At 47.9% G+C, this 19492-nt stretch overlaps 1 protein-coding gene across 2 annotated transcripts; it reads right to left on the bottom strand.

Moving 5' to 3' along the window:
- Positions 1-1373: 1373 nt before the first annotated feature.
- Positions 1374-11028, bottom strand: LOC109553681 (neuropeptide Y receptor type 4-2). 2 transcript variants are annotated; one of them, XM_019953703.2, is made up of 3 exons: positions 10942-11028; positions 5791-6968; positions 1374-4225 (listed from the first exon to the last, which is right to left on the bottom strand). In XM_019953703.2, exon 2 carries the CDS (start codon positions 6926-6928, stop codon positions 5795-5797), a length of 1134 nt encoding a protein of 377 aa, XP_019809262.1. In that variant the 5' UTR covers positions 6929-6968; positions 10942-11028; the 3' UTR covers positions 1374-4225; positions 5791-5794. The 2 variants fall into 2 exon arrangements, with proteins under 2 accessions (XP_019809262.1, XP_070637882.1); XM_070781781.1 differs by having other exon boundaries at positions 1374-6968.
- Positions 11029-19492: the final 8464 nt, after the last annotated feature.

The raw sequence follows: 19492 nt of genomic DNA, 5'->3' as shown, positions 1-19492 counted from the left end.
AATGCAGTGCTGGACACAAGTTCTGAGGCTGCATGGCAAGCTGGCAACTGTACGCTGTGGGCCTCTGACCCCGCGCATCTCACATTTTTTCTCAACATTTTGGACATTTATGGTGCCTAATCCAGCACCATGTGTCCTGTTGGTGCACAGTTACAATTCAGACTGAAGAGGCTATTGGCTGTCTTTAAATAGCCGATTGCAGGGCTCTGACATGGCTAAGGTTAACTAAACGCCTAAATTAACTAACCCAGCCACAGGATCAAGCCCTGGCCTGAGTACGCCAGGCCAGAAAAATCAGCACAACCCTCATGAAAATGAGACTATGAATTTAACAGGAGTCAAGCGACTCCCACCATGTACCGGGAATTCTACTCACTGGTCCTGATAACTGGCTCTGCCAGCAAGGGCCTCTGCTCCATTCTCCTTTTTAATTGAAGTATAGCTGATTTACAATGTTGTGTTAGTTTTAAGTATACAGCAAAGTAAGATTTATATATATATAATATATATCTATATAATATATATATATATAATATTGATATATATTATTAGGTTGAAGTGAAGTGAAAGTCACTCAGTCATATCTCTTTGTGATTCTGCAGGCCAGAATACTGGAGCGGTTAGCCTTTCCCTTCTCCAAGGGATCTTCCCAACCCAGGGATGGAACCCAGGTCTCCTGCATGGAGGCAGATTCTTTACCAGCTGAGCCACGAGAGAAGCCCAAGAAAACTGCAGTGGGTAGCCTATCCCTTCTCCAGCAGATCTTCCCAACCCAGGAATCGAACCAGAATCTCCTGCACTTCAGGTGGATTCTTTACCAACTGAGCTATCAGGGAAGCCCAGTTATTATCATTAGGTCGGTGCAACCTAATTGTGGTTTTGGACAGTGAATTTTAAATTATTATATTAATGTATGTACATTTATATATATTCTTTTTCAGATTCTTTTCCATTATAGGTTATTGCAAGATAGTGAATATAGTTCCCTATACTATACGGTGGGTCCTTGATATTTATCTATTATATATATGTATTAGTGTGTATCTGTTAATCCAACTCATAATTTATCCCTTCCACCCCGTCCCCTTTGGTAACCGTAAGTTTGTTTCCTATTTCTGTGAGTCTATTTCTGTTTTGCAAATAAACTCATTTGTGCTGTTTTGATTACACGTAATCTATCACGACACTTGCCTTGTCTGGCTCACTTCACGTAGGTCCGTCCACGCTACTACAAACGGCATCACTTTACTCTTTTTACGGCTGAGTAGCATCCATTGGGTACATGTGCTGCGTCTTCTTTGTCCACTCATCTGTCAGTCAATATTTAGTCTGCTTCCATGTCTTGGCTGTTATAAATAGTGCTGCTTTGAGAATTGAGGTACATGCATCTTTTTTAATTAGAGTTTTCATCTTCCCCAGATACAGGCCCAGGGATGGGATTACTGGATCATATGGGCATTCTCATTTTAGTTTTGAAGGAGCCTCCATGCTATTCTCCACAGTGACTATATCTCTACTTCACTCGATGGAAAGATGGGAGGGCTATAAAATAAAATTACTCTGTTTCCTACAACGATAAAGAAATCACGGACTCTCCTAAAAGAGCACAGAATCCTGAACATATTCTAATCCAATTCCCACCTCCATTTGACTAATACGGAAATAAGGCTCAGAGTTAACAATTTCCAAAACTTTCTCAATGAGTGAATGACACAGAATCCATTGAACAATGCGAAGACAGCTACCATGACATGACAAGGCTTCTGTGACATTCAGTCACCCCTTCTGGACAACAAACCAGACCGTGGTGGGCTCGGGTTTAACTGAACACAGAGCCCTCCTAACTTCTGGGCTGGAGGGTGGGCCCACGTAATGTCCAGGGAAGAGACCTGGACAGTGGAGGGGAGTCTGAGGAGGAGGTGGGTGGGCACAGCAGTAAATGCCCTGTTATCAAGGTGCCCTGCACATCCCCATCATCCTTCAAGTCCCCTCATTCATCAGGACTCTGTGCTTGTGAGTGAGAAGGGCCTCCCTTTAGCCAGCTGAATCAAAAGGCTGTGGACATGGCATTAGGGCCCCAAGCTCCTGAGCAAACAAGGAAAAATTACCTGGCGGTCTACACACTGCCTACTGGAACAGGGGTCAGTGAAGTAAACCCATAGAGATAAGCCCCAGAACAGCCTGTGGACCTGTTCCAGGGCTGAGCATGGGGATCTAGCTGGGCTGGTGTTGGACTCCAGCAGAGGAACCCCAGCCTTGGGCTTTTATGATTAGAGAAACACCAACACCTCTCCTGGCTTGGCAGAACTCTGGTCGTCTGCCCTACTCTTCCAGCTTAGCATTCAGAGTTGGGGAGCTGCCCAGGGTTGGGGTTCCAGCCTATGACATGGCAGTGATCTGCTAAGATTGAACGTCTTCAGCATTCAAATGGAGACAGCTTCTTGGAGCTCTGCAGGAGACCAGTGTCTCTGAAGCCAGCCTACAGAGAATAGCTAAACTAGGAATCAGCTGAATGAATTAGTTCTCACTTCCCCAGTTCTTTTTTCCTGTCAAAGGCAGCTTTCCTAATCTTAACCACAGCACCCTCTGCTAAGGCCGCTTAGCGTCTTCCCTCGCCAGCGTGATAGAGTCAAACTGCTCAGCCTGGGATGTGAGGCTTCCTACACCAGATCTCACCTTTCTGTCCAGGCTTACCCTCAGCACCCCCATCTCCAGATGCACTGGATCTGCTACCTCCATGGCTCCCAATGACATGAGCCTTTTCACATCCCGCTGGCCCTGTAAACTTGCAGACACGTTACCCCAAAGGCCCTCGTGGAGAATGTCTGGCTCCTCCTCCTGAACTCTGTGATCACTTCTGTCATTACACTGGGTAGTTGTTTTCATACCTGCCCAACCTGGAGGGCACTCAGCCATGCCACCCGCAGAGAAGGTGTCAGTGAGTCGGGATGAAGGTCAGCAGCTGCGTCCACCCCAGAGCTCAGGCTCCAGGCCCTCGTGCCCTGCCCATAGCCACAGATTCCAGATCTCACAGATGCTGAAACACTCCCTATCTTACATAAATCAAGTGATCGTTAACTGTTTCAAAGCTAAATACTGGATGAAAGGTGACATCTGCCATCTCCTCTGAAGAGTTAAACCTTCTGATGAGAACCGCAGTATTCCCTCCACCTTGACTGACGGAGGCCCCACTGCCAACTGGCAGCATACCCTGACAGTGTCCTGGGGCTCAGGAAGAAGGCCGATGCTCACACCTGCCAGATACTGCACGCATCTCCCACTTGCTTCAGGCACGTGGGTCTTTAAAAGTAAAGGTATGAAAAGGTCTCTCTCTAAGAAATCCTTTGTAGATCCACCCCCACACCTGAAAGTCAGGGGCTGCAAATGACATTTACAAGGTGGCAGCAGGTTGCTGGCCATCACAAAGCATGCTACCTGTAAAGGAGATATGACTATCGCAGTGAGTTGAAGTTCTTTGTTCTGAATACATACCCTATTTTCAGTGTGGTTTCCTTGGCAGTTGATTGAGCGACTAATTGAATGCCCATTAATAGCTTCATGAATGAAAGGAAATGTACTTTAAGAGAGCTCCATACTGGTACACAATTGCACCGACAAACTGTTTTCAGAATCTGACAAGAATCAGTTTCAAATAAAGGGTGACATTTAAACAACTAGAAACCTCAAGGGCCATGATTACACAGCCCCATTCATAAGCACCCTCCTCTTTGATGGTTCGTTGGCAAGTTCACCCTGCAGAAGCCTTCTCCGCTGCCCGAAGTAGGAAGTTCCTGGTTGTTCTCAACTAAGGAGGCATCTGAATATGCTCTGCAAATCCTTTCCCAGTGTATTCTCAGGACCCAGAAGCCCCAGTCTTGTCTATGTCCATACATTTGAAGCCATTGTGAGATGTATCAGAACCTTAAAGAGACACTCTGGGGAAGTCTTACCTCCAGTCCAGGCCAGGCCAAGGAACCTGTCACTAAAGGATGTCTATCCAAGTTAGCATGACCCACATTAAGACAGAAATCACAGCTGTGCTCACTCCTCCCTCACCAGACCATCTCTCAACAGGGTGTAGGGAGCAAAAATTTCTTCTTTGAAGAACGTGCAGGTCTTTTCAGGATTTTCTCAGGCATCACTGTATCCCTACAAAGCAGTAAGTCACAGCAACAACTCCCATCTTCTAGTCAAGAAGCTTGACCTTGAAGCAGTCCTTGATTCTCTAAAGAAGAAAGACCACAGAAAAGAGATGAAGGGCAACTTTCCTGGTATCATCTCTGGGAAAATAGCATCTCCGCCCTGTCCAGCAGAGCCTCCTGCTGAGCACCACCCCACCCCGTATCCCAGGACCCCACCTTGTTTGCTGACCTCGCTGTCCCATCGCCAGATTCAGCTCTGGGAACCTGAAATTCCTTTGGCCCACATCTAGCTCCAGATAGCCCACATCCCATCTAGTCACATCTCAGCCCCATCCCTCAGCATGACTTGGTTAGGCCTTGGCCAAAGCTCTCTCTAGGGCTCCAGACTCAAGCATCTGACTATCCATCTGCACACCCAAGAGGGCCTCAAACACAGAATGCATACAGATAAACCAAAAAAACCAAAAACCCTCTCCATTGCACTAAACGGACCTGACATGTATCCACTTTCCCAAGTCTGGAACCTGGAACTCTTCCTTCTCTCTTCCACATCCAAGTCATCTTATCTGACATCCAAAAATCTTTCCAATTCATTCTCTCCCCTTCAAAACTACTTCTGTTTGGGGGGACTACCTCTATCCCCTGATACAATAATCCTGCTTATCCATGTGATTCTAGTAGGGTTGACCCCACCATTCTGATCTAGCAAGGGACACAGGCCTGTGTACAGAAAGTATTCCAGCTACTTGGTCACAGTCATTGGTTAAGGACTGAGCTATCAGAATCCTTCCCTGGTGACTCAGGGGTTAAGATTCTGCACTTCCAGTGCAGTGGGCCTGTGTTCAATCCCTGGTCAGAGAACTACATGACATGTGGTTATAGCCAATGTGGTGCAGAATCTTAAAAGACAAACAAACAAACGAATCCTCTCCAGAGCTCTTACAGGACATAGAGAGAAAGACATGCTCCTTCCCTGGCAGCCCGTTGCTAGGACTCAGTGCTTTCATTCAAGGTGGCAGATGCAAAAAGAGAAAAATGATGGAGAAAGATGTGAATCCCAGAATTCCTGCTGCTCAGGGCTAATTTGCCTACTGCAAAGGAGTGTGTGCAGGCTGCCAGGGTCCCTTCTCTGCAGCTGGATGTGCCAATGATGTAGAGTAATCTCACTGTCTGCTACCACAGAACTCTTTGCTGTGTACAAAGCCCATCCACAAATATTGTCTCCCAAAAATGTTAGGAGTTGACCAAGGTCCAGAACTCTGACTCCACATGCTTTTCACTCGTGTCTTCACAGTCTCACTGGTGGAGATAAAACTCCTGGGTTTCCAGGCTGGGCACACGTTGCTGAGTTACCAGGATGAACTCTGCCTGCAACAATCAGACCATCTCCAGCTCTGGCATCTGCTCAGGCTGCAAGACATACCATACATGACCTGCAGAATCCAGACTCAGAATTCTTCCAGGAACAATAGCGGAACCATATGAACACCAGGCTTCACAAGGCAACTGGATACAGAAACAGGCCCTTGCTACCCTATCTAGGCCCCACAAAGCCAGTAATGACAGAAGGCCACCCCCAGGTTGAAATGTGCCCACTTAGCTAGGTGGCAGAGCCTGGCAATGAACAGAGCAAGAAGAAGCCCTAGACCTGACTAGATTGGGTTGGACCTGCCACTGAGCCTCAGAGACCCTTTGGAGACTTCCGTGTGCACTGTGGATAGAGGCAGATGCTCAGACTCCTCCACAGGGACACTCTGCTGGCAAGTCAGCACCAGGGCCTTGATCTCCTTCTTGAAGTTGGTGTTGAGAAAGCCATAGATGAAAGGGTTGACACAGGTGGAGGCCATGGCAAGCAGGTGGCACACCAAAAAGATGAGGTTGCCATGACAAATGGGGATGGCCTCATGGTACCAGTCTTCCAGGCTATTGAACACATGCAGGGGCAGCCAAAGCACAGCAAAGGCAGCCACCATTGCCACAAGGATCCCATTGATCCGCTTCATCTGCCAAGCCCGCGAGCTACAGGTGCCCTTGTGGAACACCTGCCTCTGATTCCTCAGGCGCTGGTAGATGCGGACATAGCAGACCAGGATGAAGGCCAGCGGAATGCAATACTGGAAGAGCAGTAGGAAGGTGGTGTAGATGATGCGGTGATGGTCCAGTGGCCAAGACTCAGTACAGACCACTTTATCTGCCAGAAACTCCACAGCCTTGGAGTGGTTCTTATGAAAGACATTCTCTAGGATGCTGTTGGCCAGGAACGGCAGGGAGAGGAAGCAAGCAATGAGCCAGATGACCACAATCCCCAGGTAGGCCTGGGTGACACTGGGTTTCCAGCCTGTTGGATTGGTGATGAGCTGATGCCTCTCCAGAGCCACAAGGACAAGCGAGAGGATGGAGACTGTCACTGACATGCACTGGATAAAGGTGGATATCTTGCAAAGGACCTCGCCAAAGACCCAGTAGTCCATGATGGTGTAGATAGCCGTGAGTGGCTGGCAGATGAGGCACATGAGGAAGTCAGAGAAGGCCAGGTTGGCAATAAGCAGGTTGGTCACATTGGCCTTCTCCTTCTGCCTAATAGTCACACATATCAGGCAGAGGTTGCCCAGGACCCCCACAATGGTCTCAATGCTGTAGGAGGTGACAATGAAGACCATGGGGTCTACGGAATCCTGGCAGTGGTCAGAGAAGTTGTATGGAGCGTACAGAGACGCTGACTTGCTCCTGTTCTGACCCTGTGGGGATCCTAGGAACAGCAAGGCCAAGAAGTGAGAGGTGTTCATGGTGGACAGGAGAAGATTTCAGGAGATTCAAGGATGATGCCTGTAAAGCAAAGACAAATGGCACTTAGGGACAGCACCTCCTGTGCGGAACCCAGGGAAGAGTGGGGGCCAGGTAGAGAGGTTCATGGCTGCTTCTTTCCCAAGGCTGAGACCTAGAGAACCTGAGATTCAGAGACGTAAAGCAGCTTGCCCACAGTTAATTAGCCCACACAGCTAATCAGCAATGGGGCCCAGATACAAACCCAGGTCTGTCTGACCTCAGAACCTGTTCCACAGACTCCCTCTGACCTCAGGGTTCGAGGTTGTTCTGATGATAAAGAAATTGAAATTTTGTATGCAGAGTTCAGGGACAGAATTATTTAGGGAGCATGGGTGGAAATCTCCTTATCAAATTGTATGCAAATAGAAATAGCAACACATTCTTCCATGTGCTCAGGTCCTTCCATGGCATCCTATGCCCTTTTAAAAAAGATATGTATTTACTTTGCTGTGCTGGGTCATAGCTGCAGCACAAGGGATCTTTGATGTTCGCTGTGGCATGTGAACGCTTAGCTGAGGCATGTGGGATCCAGTTCACTGGCCAGGGATCAAATTCAAGCCTCCTGTATTAAGAGCATGGAGTCTTAGCCATCCAACCACCAGGGACATCCCCTCATTGCCTTTAGGACAGAACCAGAACCCCAGGGCTTGACATGAAGTGTGCCTTCCTGGTCTCAGCCCCCACCTACTCTGCCAGCCTTGTTTCTCAGTGACAAATGGCAGCACTGAAGACTGCCAGGTATGCCGAAGACTAGGTCATCAGTACACCAGCTCTCTCCTCCTGACCCAGTACATACACATCAGGCTGAGGTCAAGGGCTGCCCACTAACTTCCCTATGGGTCCCCTCCATGGCTATGCTTAAGTCACAGCTTGTAGCGCCCAGAAACTGGCCTGGTCCACACCTCCATGTCACCCTGGTCCTTTTCCTCTGGTGCCGCCTCAACACAAAGGACTCTCTGCCAAGATCTAATTGGAATTTGGACCCCAGAACCTCCAGGTAGTAATATTTTATGTGGTATTTTGATGTGGTGTGCCATCGTATCACCACACACCATCAGATTTCCCTTCCTCAGACTTCTCTAGTCATCACTAATCCCACAAGCCGTTCTCAACCTTAAGGAGACATCAGAATCAGTCGAGCAGCAGATCAAAAGCACAGATTCCAGAGTCCCTCACCAGGAAATGCAGTTATGTGAGTCCAGGATGGGGCCAAGGAATGTGTACTTTAACAAGCGAACCATATGATTCTAATCACATGGTCCTTGGACCCCATTTCAATAAGTACTGTTTTAAAAGGGCCCTATTTCAGACATTCTTTAGGGCCTTTATAATGGTTGTGTCTATCTATGAACTGTTAACATATAAATGTTCTTCGTGATCAAGTCTAAGTTAGAGGCAGTTTTTAAAGGGTATAACCAAAATTAACCAAAGGTCAGTAAAATCTATAATATTTGTCAGCTATCGTAAATGTCACTTACTATAAATTTAATTTGACTTAGAAAGATGAATCACATTTGGCCATGGAAAGATTGTCATGAATTCAAAGACAGTTTATAGTTTAGTTATTTCAGTTACCCAATCCCAGAGACAAGAGAATTTTTCTTCTGGGTTTTTTTAAACTTCTTTTTTTAATATTTATTCATTTGGCTATGCTAGGTCTTAGCTGTGGTGCATGGGATCTTTGATCTTCATTGCAGCATGTGGGATCTAGAATGGGAGCACTGAAGGCAGCGATGAAGATCCACTTGGCTTGCAGCCCCCCTTTCGAACAGTCTCTAAAGAGTAAAACAAGGGATGATCACCAGTGAGCCAGGAAACTCCACACCAGTCCCTGCTGACTAGACCACATGGATGCCTGGACCTAAATCAACCCTTCTCCACAACAACGGGGACTGGGGCAGAGGAGGGAAGTGCTAGGGCTGGGAAAGCCACAACATGGGAAGGAGATCTTTGGGGAACCAAGAAAGGAGCAGAATTACCAGATTGCCCTTGCATCTTTCTCCAGAGCTGCAGACACTGGAAGGAACCTACTCCATAAAAGCCCACCCTAGAAAGGTCCTCTGTGCACAGGAACGGAGGATTTCCAGAAGCGGACTCCAGGGGCGAGGCAGTCATTATTCAAACCCTGAGCCCCAGGTCAGCATGAAAGTTAGATCCCTTCTGTAGAAAGTGCACAGAGGCAGTAGGGAGAAGGCCATGGCAGTGGGCAGGCAGTGGCAGTCTGGTCCTGCAGACACCTGGAAGACCCAAGTAGCCTCAAGGGTGGTACCTGGATGGGACCTGGGGAGAGAAGGGGACAACTGAACCTGCCATGCCCAGAAGAGCAGAAAGGGGAATTTGGAAAGACAAGCAGGAGAGAGAAGGCAGGAGCCAATCTTGGAAAGAGCCCAAAGAGCAGTGGGTGGTCTTGCCTTACTGTGGAGGGCACAGCTTTGCTGGGAGACAGGGCAGAAGGGACAGACATTAATCTTTACTCAGCTTTGGGCTCAAGACATCTCCCTGAGCATTAATCCACACCCTAGACATGGGAGAAAGGCTCTATTAGGCTGAACTATATGAAATTGCCAGTATCCAACTATTTTCAATCTGCAAAGACAGCAAAACCATATGGCTGGATTTTATATCAGCTCCATTTCAAAGAGGAGGACGCTGAGGCCCAGTTAGATGAAAGGAAGCTGCCCGAGGTCCCCAGAGTCTGTAAGTGATAAAGCTGAACAAGAACCTTGGTTAGTCTGATTCTGAAGGCCTTGGCACCAGGCCATGCCAGACAGATTTTTTTAAAAGGAGGAAGGGAAGTCTATGTTAAAGTAGGAGGTGAGCTGATGTGGGGCAGGAGAAATGGCAGAGGCAGAGTTGGAGACAGATATCCAAGGTCCCCAACAAAGCCTGACCAGGTGAGCACCCTGCAGTGCCGAGGCATGGCTCAGCAAAGCAACAAGGTGCCCCACTGGGGTGGCATTGCCCAGGGTCCCCTGGCCTTGGGCCCCAGCACATCGGCTCAGACTCCTCCACCTCCCCAGCAGCTCCAAGGCTATCTCAGCCTCTCCAGCCCCTCATCCTTCTCAAACAGACCCAGGCTTGGAGTTCCTAATGGAATGACACTCTTAGATAGAGCTGTCTCCTTCCCAATGCAGTTTGGAACCTCAGAGGCCCCTCCTGAGGGCAGAACACAAGAGCACAAGCTTCCAGGGGAGAGAGGTGGGCTCGCAGGGCTATCACCAAGCGAGTGTCCATCAGTGCAGTTTTTCACCTGGATCACCTTGAAGTAATCACACCCACTCACCAGGGCTGCTGAGCTGCAGCCACATTGACCACTTTAAGACTTTCTGGGCGGTTTAGAATTCCCCCAAAGGACTGCACACCAAGACTGTCTCTCACTTCCCACTGCATTCCTCAAAGATGCCCAGTGGGGACCAGGAGGCCTCAGGTCTTCCAGGGGCACCCCCGAGGGTGGTGATTCCGGGAGGGGTAGGGTGGACCATAATGCAAAATCAGTGAAATAGCGTCTCTAGGTTTAGTTCCCAAGCAGCTCTCATGATAAGGGGGGACCACCTGCAACCCCCAGGGGAGCCCTCCACTGCAGCCTGCTTTCCCAGCCGTCAGATGAAAACTAATGCAAAAGATATAATCTTTTCATGAGGTAAGAATGGAGACAAGGATGTCTGCTTTGTTTCCTGAAATTTCAGCAAACAGCTCCTGTCTCCTAAAGCCCGCGGCGCGCGCACTTGCCACACACCCCTTACCTCCTTTGCCTGCAGCGCACAGAGAGCACCGAGGCTATGGGAGCCCAAATCCGCTCCAGTGGCAGGGTTCCCCGCACCAGCGCCGACTGTGGCTCTCCGAGCCTCGGGCTCTGTAAAGCCCACCCGGCGCCTGGCGGAGGCAGCGCGCGGCTTCCCGGGGCCCCTCCGACCCAGATCCCTTCCTCCCTCGGAACCCACGGAGCGCATCCAAGGGCCCGTGCCGGCCTCACCTGCTCCGGCAACCCGGCGCTCTCTCTGCTTGCGGAGCGGAGCCGCCCTGCCAGTTCACCCGCACGCCCGGCTCCCTCCCGCGCCGCCGCCGCCGCCAGCCCCCGCCCAGTCTGCCGCCCCGCGCCGCCCACGAGGACGCTCCAGCCGCCGCGGGGCACCCGGGCGCCTGCCCCGGAGCCGCGCCCGCGAGCCTTCCCATCTGCCCGCAGCTGCAGCCAGCCAAACCTGCCTCTCCACGTCCACCCCCGCCCAGGCCAGCGGGCTGGAACTGTTGTTCTCTCTGAGCTTCCGTGCCCTCATCCATGAAATGGGCATAAGAAGACCTGCCTTTCATAAACTCATTCACAGATATGAAGTGCAGGCCTCTGTGAGCCTGACTCTCCCGACAGACACAGAGCTGGACAAAACAGGTGTCCTGTCCTCGGGTCATACTGGAGTTCCCAGCCCAGGGGGGACGGCAGACCAGGGACAAGTAAATCAGTTATTGCAGAGAATGAGATGCCATGGGGAAACTGGTCAGCTACAGACAGATGGTCCAGGGAGGGCGCACAGTAAAGGCGAAGGCGCCGAGGCTGGAGGTATCTGGTCACTGGAGATCACGGGAGAGCAGTGTGGCTGGAGAACGTCGGGGCTTTCAGAGGGGCATTCGGGAAGAGTCAGCGAGGCCCTCATAGATTCTGGAAAGGCCTCCAAGGTTGCTGCAACAAGAGTCAAGTAAGAAAGCTCTTCTCCAGTGAAGTCCAGGTGACTTAGGACTTGCCTGAAATGGCACAGTGTGTATTACAAAGGCTGCTCCAATTCTGAATATACTGCCTTATCATTTCCTCCAGGAGGCCACATGGTAAAATCACGTATGTACCTGGAGGACCTCTTGAGAGTAATCTCTGCTTCTGGGACACTTCCTAAGTGTCAGACATGCATAACTCTTCTATAAAACCTTCCATGGCTCCCACTCACAGAAATCAAGTAAACCAGTGGTTACCAGAGGCCAGGGGTTTGGGGAAATGGGGAGGAGATTCTGGTCAAAGGGTCCAAACTTCCAGTTATAAGATTAACAAGTTCTGGGGATCTAATGGCACCCCACTCCAGTACTCTTGCCTGGAAAATCCCATGGACGGAGGAGCCTGATAGGCTGCAGTCCATGGGGTCAGTAAGAGTTGGACACAACTGAGCAACTTCACTTTCACTTTTCACTTTCATGCATTGGAGAAGGAAATGGCAACCCACTCCAGTGTTCTTGCCTGGAGAATCCCAGGGACAGGAGAGCCTAGTGGGCTGCCGTCTCTGGGGTCGCACTGAGTCGGACACGACTGAAGCGACTTAGCAGCAGTAGCAGCAGCAGCAGGGGATCTAAAGTACAGAAGGGTGAGTATAGATTATAATACTGTATTATATACTCAAAGGTTGCCAAGAGAGTAGACCTTAAATTCTCTTATCATAAAAAAAGAAATGGTAATTATGTGAAAGGGTGGAGATATTATCTAATGGTTTGGTGGAAATCGTTTTGCCATATGTAAGTGTATCAAATCAACTCATTGTAAACCTTAAGTGTACATAATGTTATATGTCAATTATATCTCAATAAAACTGGGGGAAAAACAAACTTCCATGGCTCCCCATGACCCACCGGACACGGCCCAGATCTCCCAGCCACTCCCCACACACACCAAGTAACCCCAGAGGTACCATCCACAGTGCTGACCATGGAAATGGTTCCAGAGTGGTGGGCAGTGGCCCCTTCTAGAATGACAGCTGTCATTTAAGTGCAAGTGGGCTCGGCAGGCAATACCCTATTGGATCATCAGAACAGCTCTGAGGATGAGCATTTTTATTTCTGTTTTACTGATGAAACCAAGTGAGACTCAAAGATTGAGCAACTTCCCCAGAGTCACTCAGCTAAGAAACCAAATGGCCAGAGCCTGCCCGTCAAACACCCAAGCCTCTGCTGGCTGGCTGCCGTGTCTCCTTTCAGGGTCACTCTCCTCCCTGCCTGACTCCCTGGGAAACTGCTGCTCCTCCTTCTCAGTCCAGCTCCAGTGACCCCGTGCCATGATGTGTTCTTGCTGCAGAAGCAGGTGGCACAGCCTGTGTGTATATTCATACAACATACTCCCGCGTCCAGGGCACGGCTCCTGCCTCTGCCCTCAGAGCCCATTACAGGTATACACACAGTGACAGCGTGTGACAAAGGAAGGAAAGAGCGCATTTAACAGAACTTAACTATGACGACTCATTGGAAAAGACCCTGATGCTGGGACAGATTGAAGGCAGAAGGAGAAGAGGGCGACAGAGAATGAGATGGTTGGACGGCATCGCTGAGGCAAAGGACACAGACTTGGGCAAACTCTGGGAGTTGGTGAGGGACAGGTTAAGCCTGGCATGCTGCAGTCCATGGGGTCGTGAAGAGTTGGACACGATTTGGCAACTGAACAACAGCAATCATAATGATGGCTTCCAGGAGTCTAAAGTGAAGAGTCTTTCCTGTTTAGAAACCACTCACTTATAGACAACTGTTCTCTGTGTGGGCAAGAACTCAGACACTGACATCTCCTCCTCATGGGGCAGCTATGTGGGGCTAAGGATTGAGGTCTTACTGGTGAGCCTTTTAAACAACTTCCCAGAGCTCCTAGGCCTTAGCTCAAGCCCGTGTAGAACAGAGAGCAGCTGATGGGGCGGTGAAAATAGTGACCAGATCCCATGCCAGACAAAAGTACTTTCCCTTACGCCCACCTCATAAAGTATGATCATCCCATATCACAGGTGAGAAAGCTGAGGTTGGGGGAACTGGAGTGTCTTGTCCCCTTCATCCAGATTGTAGATGGTGGGGTTGGGGTTTGAACCCAGAGTCCAAGCTCCGTCTCCAGCATCCAAATACCCCTGAGAGGGGATAAGTAGACATTCTTAGTTAAACCAACACAGCAGGCGCTGGCTGTCAGACCTTTGGCTGACAGGAAGGAAACAGCAACAGCCAGGGAAGGAAACAGCAACCCCTGGTGGCAGCTGAGCCCTGCAAAGAGCAGAGCAAGAATATCTAAAGCTCCCTGAGAAAACAGAGCCCATGAGCAAGAAATCTGGAGCTGTACTTCCCCACTCACTGCTACAGGAGGCCAGGACCCGAGTCTGGGAGATGTTACCAATGGGCAGACTGCATTCCACAGTATCTGGGGGACAAGCATCTTGGAACAAGTGATGAAACTTGAATGGAACGTGGGGGTGAGAGGGTAGTTATGTCTCAATGCTAAGTGCCTGAATCATGATGGTTGTGTTTTAGGAGAGTAGGAGAAGGTCCTTTTCTGTAAGCAATAGACAATAAAATTAGCATTTGGAAAAGAGGGTCTTCTTGTTGGCAGTTTACTCAAATGGTTCAGGAAAAATACTGTTTATCCTCACTTGTAAGTTTTCATAAGCCTAAAATTGCTTGCACTTATATATCTGTAAACCTTTGATATTTTTAAATATATATATTTTTTTAAATATCAAGTTTTTTTAACCTTCATGGAATAAAACAGAAATAGAAACTGAAAGCAGTAACATCTAGAAATAGAATCGTTGGTCCAGAAAGAATGTTAACATCAGTTATGTGAGTAATAGGAACATAGACCATTTGTTTCCTTCTTTCTATTAAAGAAAAGTTCATAATTATAATTTTATTTTTAAAAAGAGTAAAAGAAATTAAGTGATATCTCATAGCGCAGAGTATAAAGCTTGATAACAATCATTCTAGCCTCAGTTTCATCATCTGTAAAATGGAGCCAAGACTGGTTTAGGTTCATGACAAGGTGGTGAGGACGCATAGGATTAAAGAATAATCCTTTGAAAACTTCAAAGTCTTTCAAAGACAGCTGGAAGGGAGACATGAGGAAGGGACTCCAGGACTTCAGGATCAGGCAGCAGATATCGGTCTGGTCTTCCAGGAAAGCCTCTAAGTGGTAGGCAGGTCTGCTGAAGAGGAGGCTCCTGCTGGGGAAGGTGGCTCCCAGATCCTGGGAAATCACGTGCTCTTTGTTTGCCTTTTCTCCCTGTTGAAGCCGTAAAGAGGCTGGGCTGTTAAATAACTTACTCTGATCACAGGAGAAAAAGATAAGGGATTTCAGCTAAGTGATCTACCCTTTTCCTGCCTGACTCCAGACAGGTGGCCTGGCCCTGGCTCCCTGCACTGCTTCTCCAGGGTAAAGCCGGACCTCCCGTTGCCTTTCCCAGCCCCTCCTTACTGACATTTCCCTCCTTCTATTCCATTTTAAGGAAGGACAGTGCAGAACATGTCTGCCACCAGAGAGAATGGAGGCAGAGGGCAGAGTTGCCACCTGTCCCTAAAGCTCCATCACACAGTCCAATCCCAGATCTTGAAGCTGATCATCTCAAAATAGCACTTTTCCTACTAAATAGAGAGTAAGAGAAAGACAAGGACAGAGAGATGTCATTTCCCAAAAAGCCCACCAACTAGCCCTTTGTGGGGGACCGGGAGAAAGAGCAAAGTAGTTCAGCCTGCATGTTTTGTTTATTCACATCCCTAACTCCTGTTCCTGCCTCCTGGGACCTTCTGGAAGCCACTCAGAATGTCCACAGTCATTTAACAAAATTTTAAATCATCTGTATGTGCTATGTGTTAGACAGTAGACAGAGTTCAGTTCCTCAAGACATGTTCTAAAAGAAGTTTTGATCCAGGAATTCCAAAATGGATGCAGATGAAATATTAAGTAAAATACCCACCAAATTACAGCATGCTTTGGATGAAGAATTTACTCCAGGCTATTCCCCATCTCAGATTCTGCTTAGCTGTGCTGTCCTTCCAAGCTCACCTGATACAATAATGTATGGGTCAGCTATTACGGAGTAACAAACAACTACAAAATCTCAGTGACACACAAACATAATTTCAGGTCAACTGGTGGTTAGCTGAGCTAGGCTGGGCTCAGGGGGGCAGCTCTTCTTTGAGCTGTGGGTTCAACTGGACTAGCTCCTCACCAAGGTGTATCACTGTGGGCCCAGGCTGAAAGGGACGTTCAAAAGAAGTTCTACTCATGGAGATGGCACAAGTACAAGAGGACAAATCCCGCTGTAGAGGCTAATTTCCAGTCCTACTTGAGTCACAACTGCTAACATCTATTGGCCAAAGCAAGCTACATGGCTGAGCCCAAAGTCAAGGGGCAAGGAATCATCCTGCAACCACCCTAAGGCAAAATCAAGGCCACACCCGACATAATAGGTCCAGAAACTAATCCAAACTGGGGTTGGGGGGAGTGAAATAAGTTTGAACAACAGCCAGTCATGGATAATAATACAGTTTTAGAAATACTAAAGGAACCAACATTTGCTTCTATCACATTAAATTAAAATACAAAATTTCCCCCCAATCTTCATTATCCCGTCCAATCCAATTCTTTTTTCTACAAATAATTTTAGATCTTCCACCTATGAAAGAAACCCATTACATTTTCTAATGAAAAAAAAAAATTAGCTCAAAATTTCCCTTCCACTAGAATAGGTTCACTCCATTGTCTGAGTGGATTCTCTGTTTCCTGGATGTCTTTATTCAATTGTAATTTTTTTTTTTTTTTCCACAAATGTGTGCTGGGTCTTGTTTGAAAGCCCATCTTGGATATAGGGTTCTTGCTGAGCTGACATGGAGCATCTTTTTTGTTACCTGGAGGTAGTGAAGGCTGGGAAGGTGAAGAGCAGAACATGGTCTGGATGTGCCAATCATTAGCTTTATATATACATGTGTGCTCAGTGGCGAACAAATCTGTGACCCCATGGTCTGTAGCCCGTCAGATTCCTTTGTACCTATGGAATTTTCCAGGCAATATTACTGGAGTGGGTTGCCATTTCCTACTCTAGGGCATCTTCCCAACTCAAAACCAAGTCTCTTGCATCTCCTGTACTGGCAGGCAGATTCTTTACCAACTGTGCCACCCAGATGTACAGGCTGATGCGCTAACAGGTATAAAAGCCCAGGCAGGTGAGGAGGGCTACAGTGGGGGCAAAAGTCTCGATTTATGGCAGGAGAAGTTGCCCAGGGAAGGCTAGGGCAGAGTTCCTGGTCAGCCAGGAGCAGGTCAGGCAGTGGTCAGAAGGACCAAAAGGTCAGACCTGGGACACCTTAGGACACTGTCCCTGGCCCCTGGGTGTCTCTCTCTGACTTCCCATCTGTTACAAGCTGAACTGTGTTCCCCTCAAACTCATCTGTGAAGTTTTAACCCTCAGGACCTCAGGATGTGACTTTATTTGAAGATGGGGTCTTTACGGAGAAAGTCAAGTTAAAGCGAAGTCATTAGGATGGACCCTAATCCAATGTGACTCATGTCCTTACAAAAAGGGAAAATTTGGACAGACACAGACATGCACAGAGGGAAGATGACATGAGGACACAGGAAAGAGACAGCCATCTATTACTAGCCAAGTAAAGAAGCCTGGAACAGATCCTTCCCAGAATGAACCAACCCAGCCAATACCTTAATCTTGGACCCTGACCTGCAAAACCATAAGACAATGTATGTCTGTTGCTTAAGTCTGGGGTGCTTGGTTGCAGCAGCCCCAGGACATGAATGCATCATCTCTCAGTGACTGTGTTTTCTGTTCCTCTCTCCTGGTCCCTCTTTTGTAGGGTGACCAACATTTCTGCTTTTCCTGAGCCTGCGGGGTTCCCCAGGATATGGATATTGAGGCCAAAAGCAGGAAAACCGGGACAGCTTGGTCATTCTACATCTTTCATCTTCTCTAGTCTGTCTGTGTCTCTCTCTTTCTCTCCCCATCTCTCTCAGGTCCTCCTTATTCTGCTAATGCCCAAATGTCTGTTCTACACACAGCATCTGGTCTGTGCGTGGCCTGCGATGATCAGTCAGGGAGGTGGTATCTGGAAGGTGCAAGCTGACCAAAGGCAGAGGTCTTCATGTCTTCGTGACCACAGAGCTGCTCAGAGCAGGTAGCACCCAAGGGGTGGCTCCCACTATAATGCCTGGGCAGCCAGGCCAGGCAGCAGGTGAGGGCCCAGCGCAGTTACTTTCTTTAAAGCTTTCTGCCAGTATCCCAGCTTTGCAGGTTGCAACCCACTTGTTCAGTCGCTAAGTCGTGTCTTTGCGACCCATGGGTTGCAGCACGCCAGCCTTCCTTGTCCTTTACTGTCTTGGAGTTTGCTCAGACTCATGTCCATTGAGTTGGTGATGCCATCCAACCATCGTATCCTCTTTTGCCCCCTTCTCCTCCTGCCCTGGGTGTGAAATCCATCAGGGGTAAGCATGGGTTTTTTTCTTTCTTTCCTTTTTGTTTGTTTGTTTTGACTGTGCTGCATGGCTTGCAAGATCTTAGTTCCCTGCCCAGGGATTGAACCTGTGCCCTTGGCAGTGAAAGTGCAGAGTCCTAACCACCAGGGACCACCAGGAAATTTCCAGGGGTCAGCATGTTTTTAATGAAAATAAATATAATAGAAGAAAATATATCAGTGTGTGTGCGCATGCGTGCGTGTGCCCTGAGCCACACAGTAATTTATATTTCTTACTGTTCATTATAGCCACAAAGTCTGAGGAACCTAGCCTAACTCAATGCTAGCTTGAATGCAGAGAAGCTTGGAAAGCCAAGGGTTGGGGATAGTTATACACAATCATTCATAAAAAGAGGATTTGGGCAGAGGAGTCAGAAGCAAACCCTTGGGCATCAGGAAGACAAGCAGGGTCTGCTTTGCTGGGCAAGCTGTTTTAAAATAAACAGTATGGCAATCATTCTGATGGTTGATGCCTTGTTCCTACAGTTGGTACTTATTCTGACTTGTGCCCTTTTAGTGGGTATTTTTAATAACCTGCTCACCAGGCTAAAACTATGGAAAACACAGCCCTTTAAAATTTAATTCTGAATATAAAACATCTGGGGAATATAACATCCTTGAACCTGTGTCAATGTATATAGTATTGAGGGAATACAACAGTCAGAAATGATGTTTTTGGTAGATAAGTATTACATGTTTTCCATACCAATATATATTTGACCAAAGAGAATGATTTCATAAATAAATGATTAAAAATAAAATTAATAAATTTTTAAAGATAAAATGTAAATAAGTAAGTAAAGTGACTCTTACGCTGGAAGCAGAGACTTTTAAAAATTCCAACAGGCCTCCTTCAGTTTCGTGTGTTCCTCCACTTGGCAGCTGGCTCCGTTCCCGGATGTGGGATAACGCTCTTGAATTATTGTAGCTGTCTAATTTATCTACTGTTACAGAAACAATCAGACGCAGTGCACAGCACACACTTCCAGCGCTCATTTGTCAGAATTCGACTTTCAACAAATCTGGAACAGGAAAGCCACACTTCCTTTCTTAAGTGCTTCATAACATATGGCAGTGGTTATACCTTACATAAGACAGCCTGTTTATACCGATGTTTAAGCGCTGGTGCTTCCCAAACATTTATTTTCTGCTTATTTGTGAAGTGGATGTATTTCGGAAGATATCGTGGGATGGAAAAAAAGCCTCATCGTCCATTCATTTATTCATGCACTCATTTAGTAAGCAGTAATTACCAGACTCCTATCACATGCCAGGAGCTCTTGCAGGTATCA

This window comes from Bos indicus, chromosome 28 (genome assembly GCF_029378745.1).
Source record: "Bos indicus isolate NIAB-ARS_2022 breed Sahiwal x Tharparkar chromosome 28, NIAB-ARS_B.indTharparkar_mat_pri_1.0, whole genome shotgun sequence".
Taxonomy (NCBI): Eukaryota; Metazoa; Chordata; class Mammalia; order Artiodactyla; family Bovidae; genus Bos; species Bos indicus.
The sequence above is the reverse complement of the archived record's forward strand: the minus strand, read 5'-3'. Positions and strand labels throughout refer to the sequence as shown.

What these genes read in the sequence shown, in the direction of transcription:
- LOC109553681 (XM_070781781.1), bottom strand. Translation starts at nt 6,928, where the DNA reads ATGAACACCTCTCACTTCTTGGCCTTGCTGTTCCTAGGATCCCCACAG.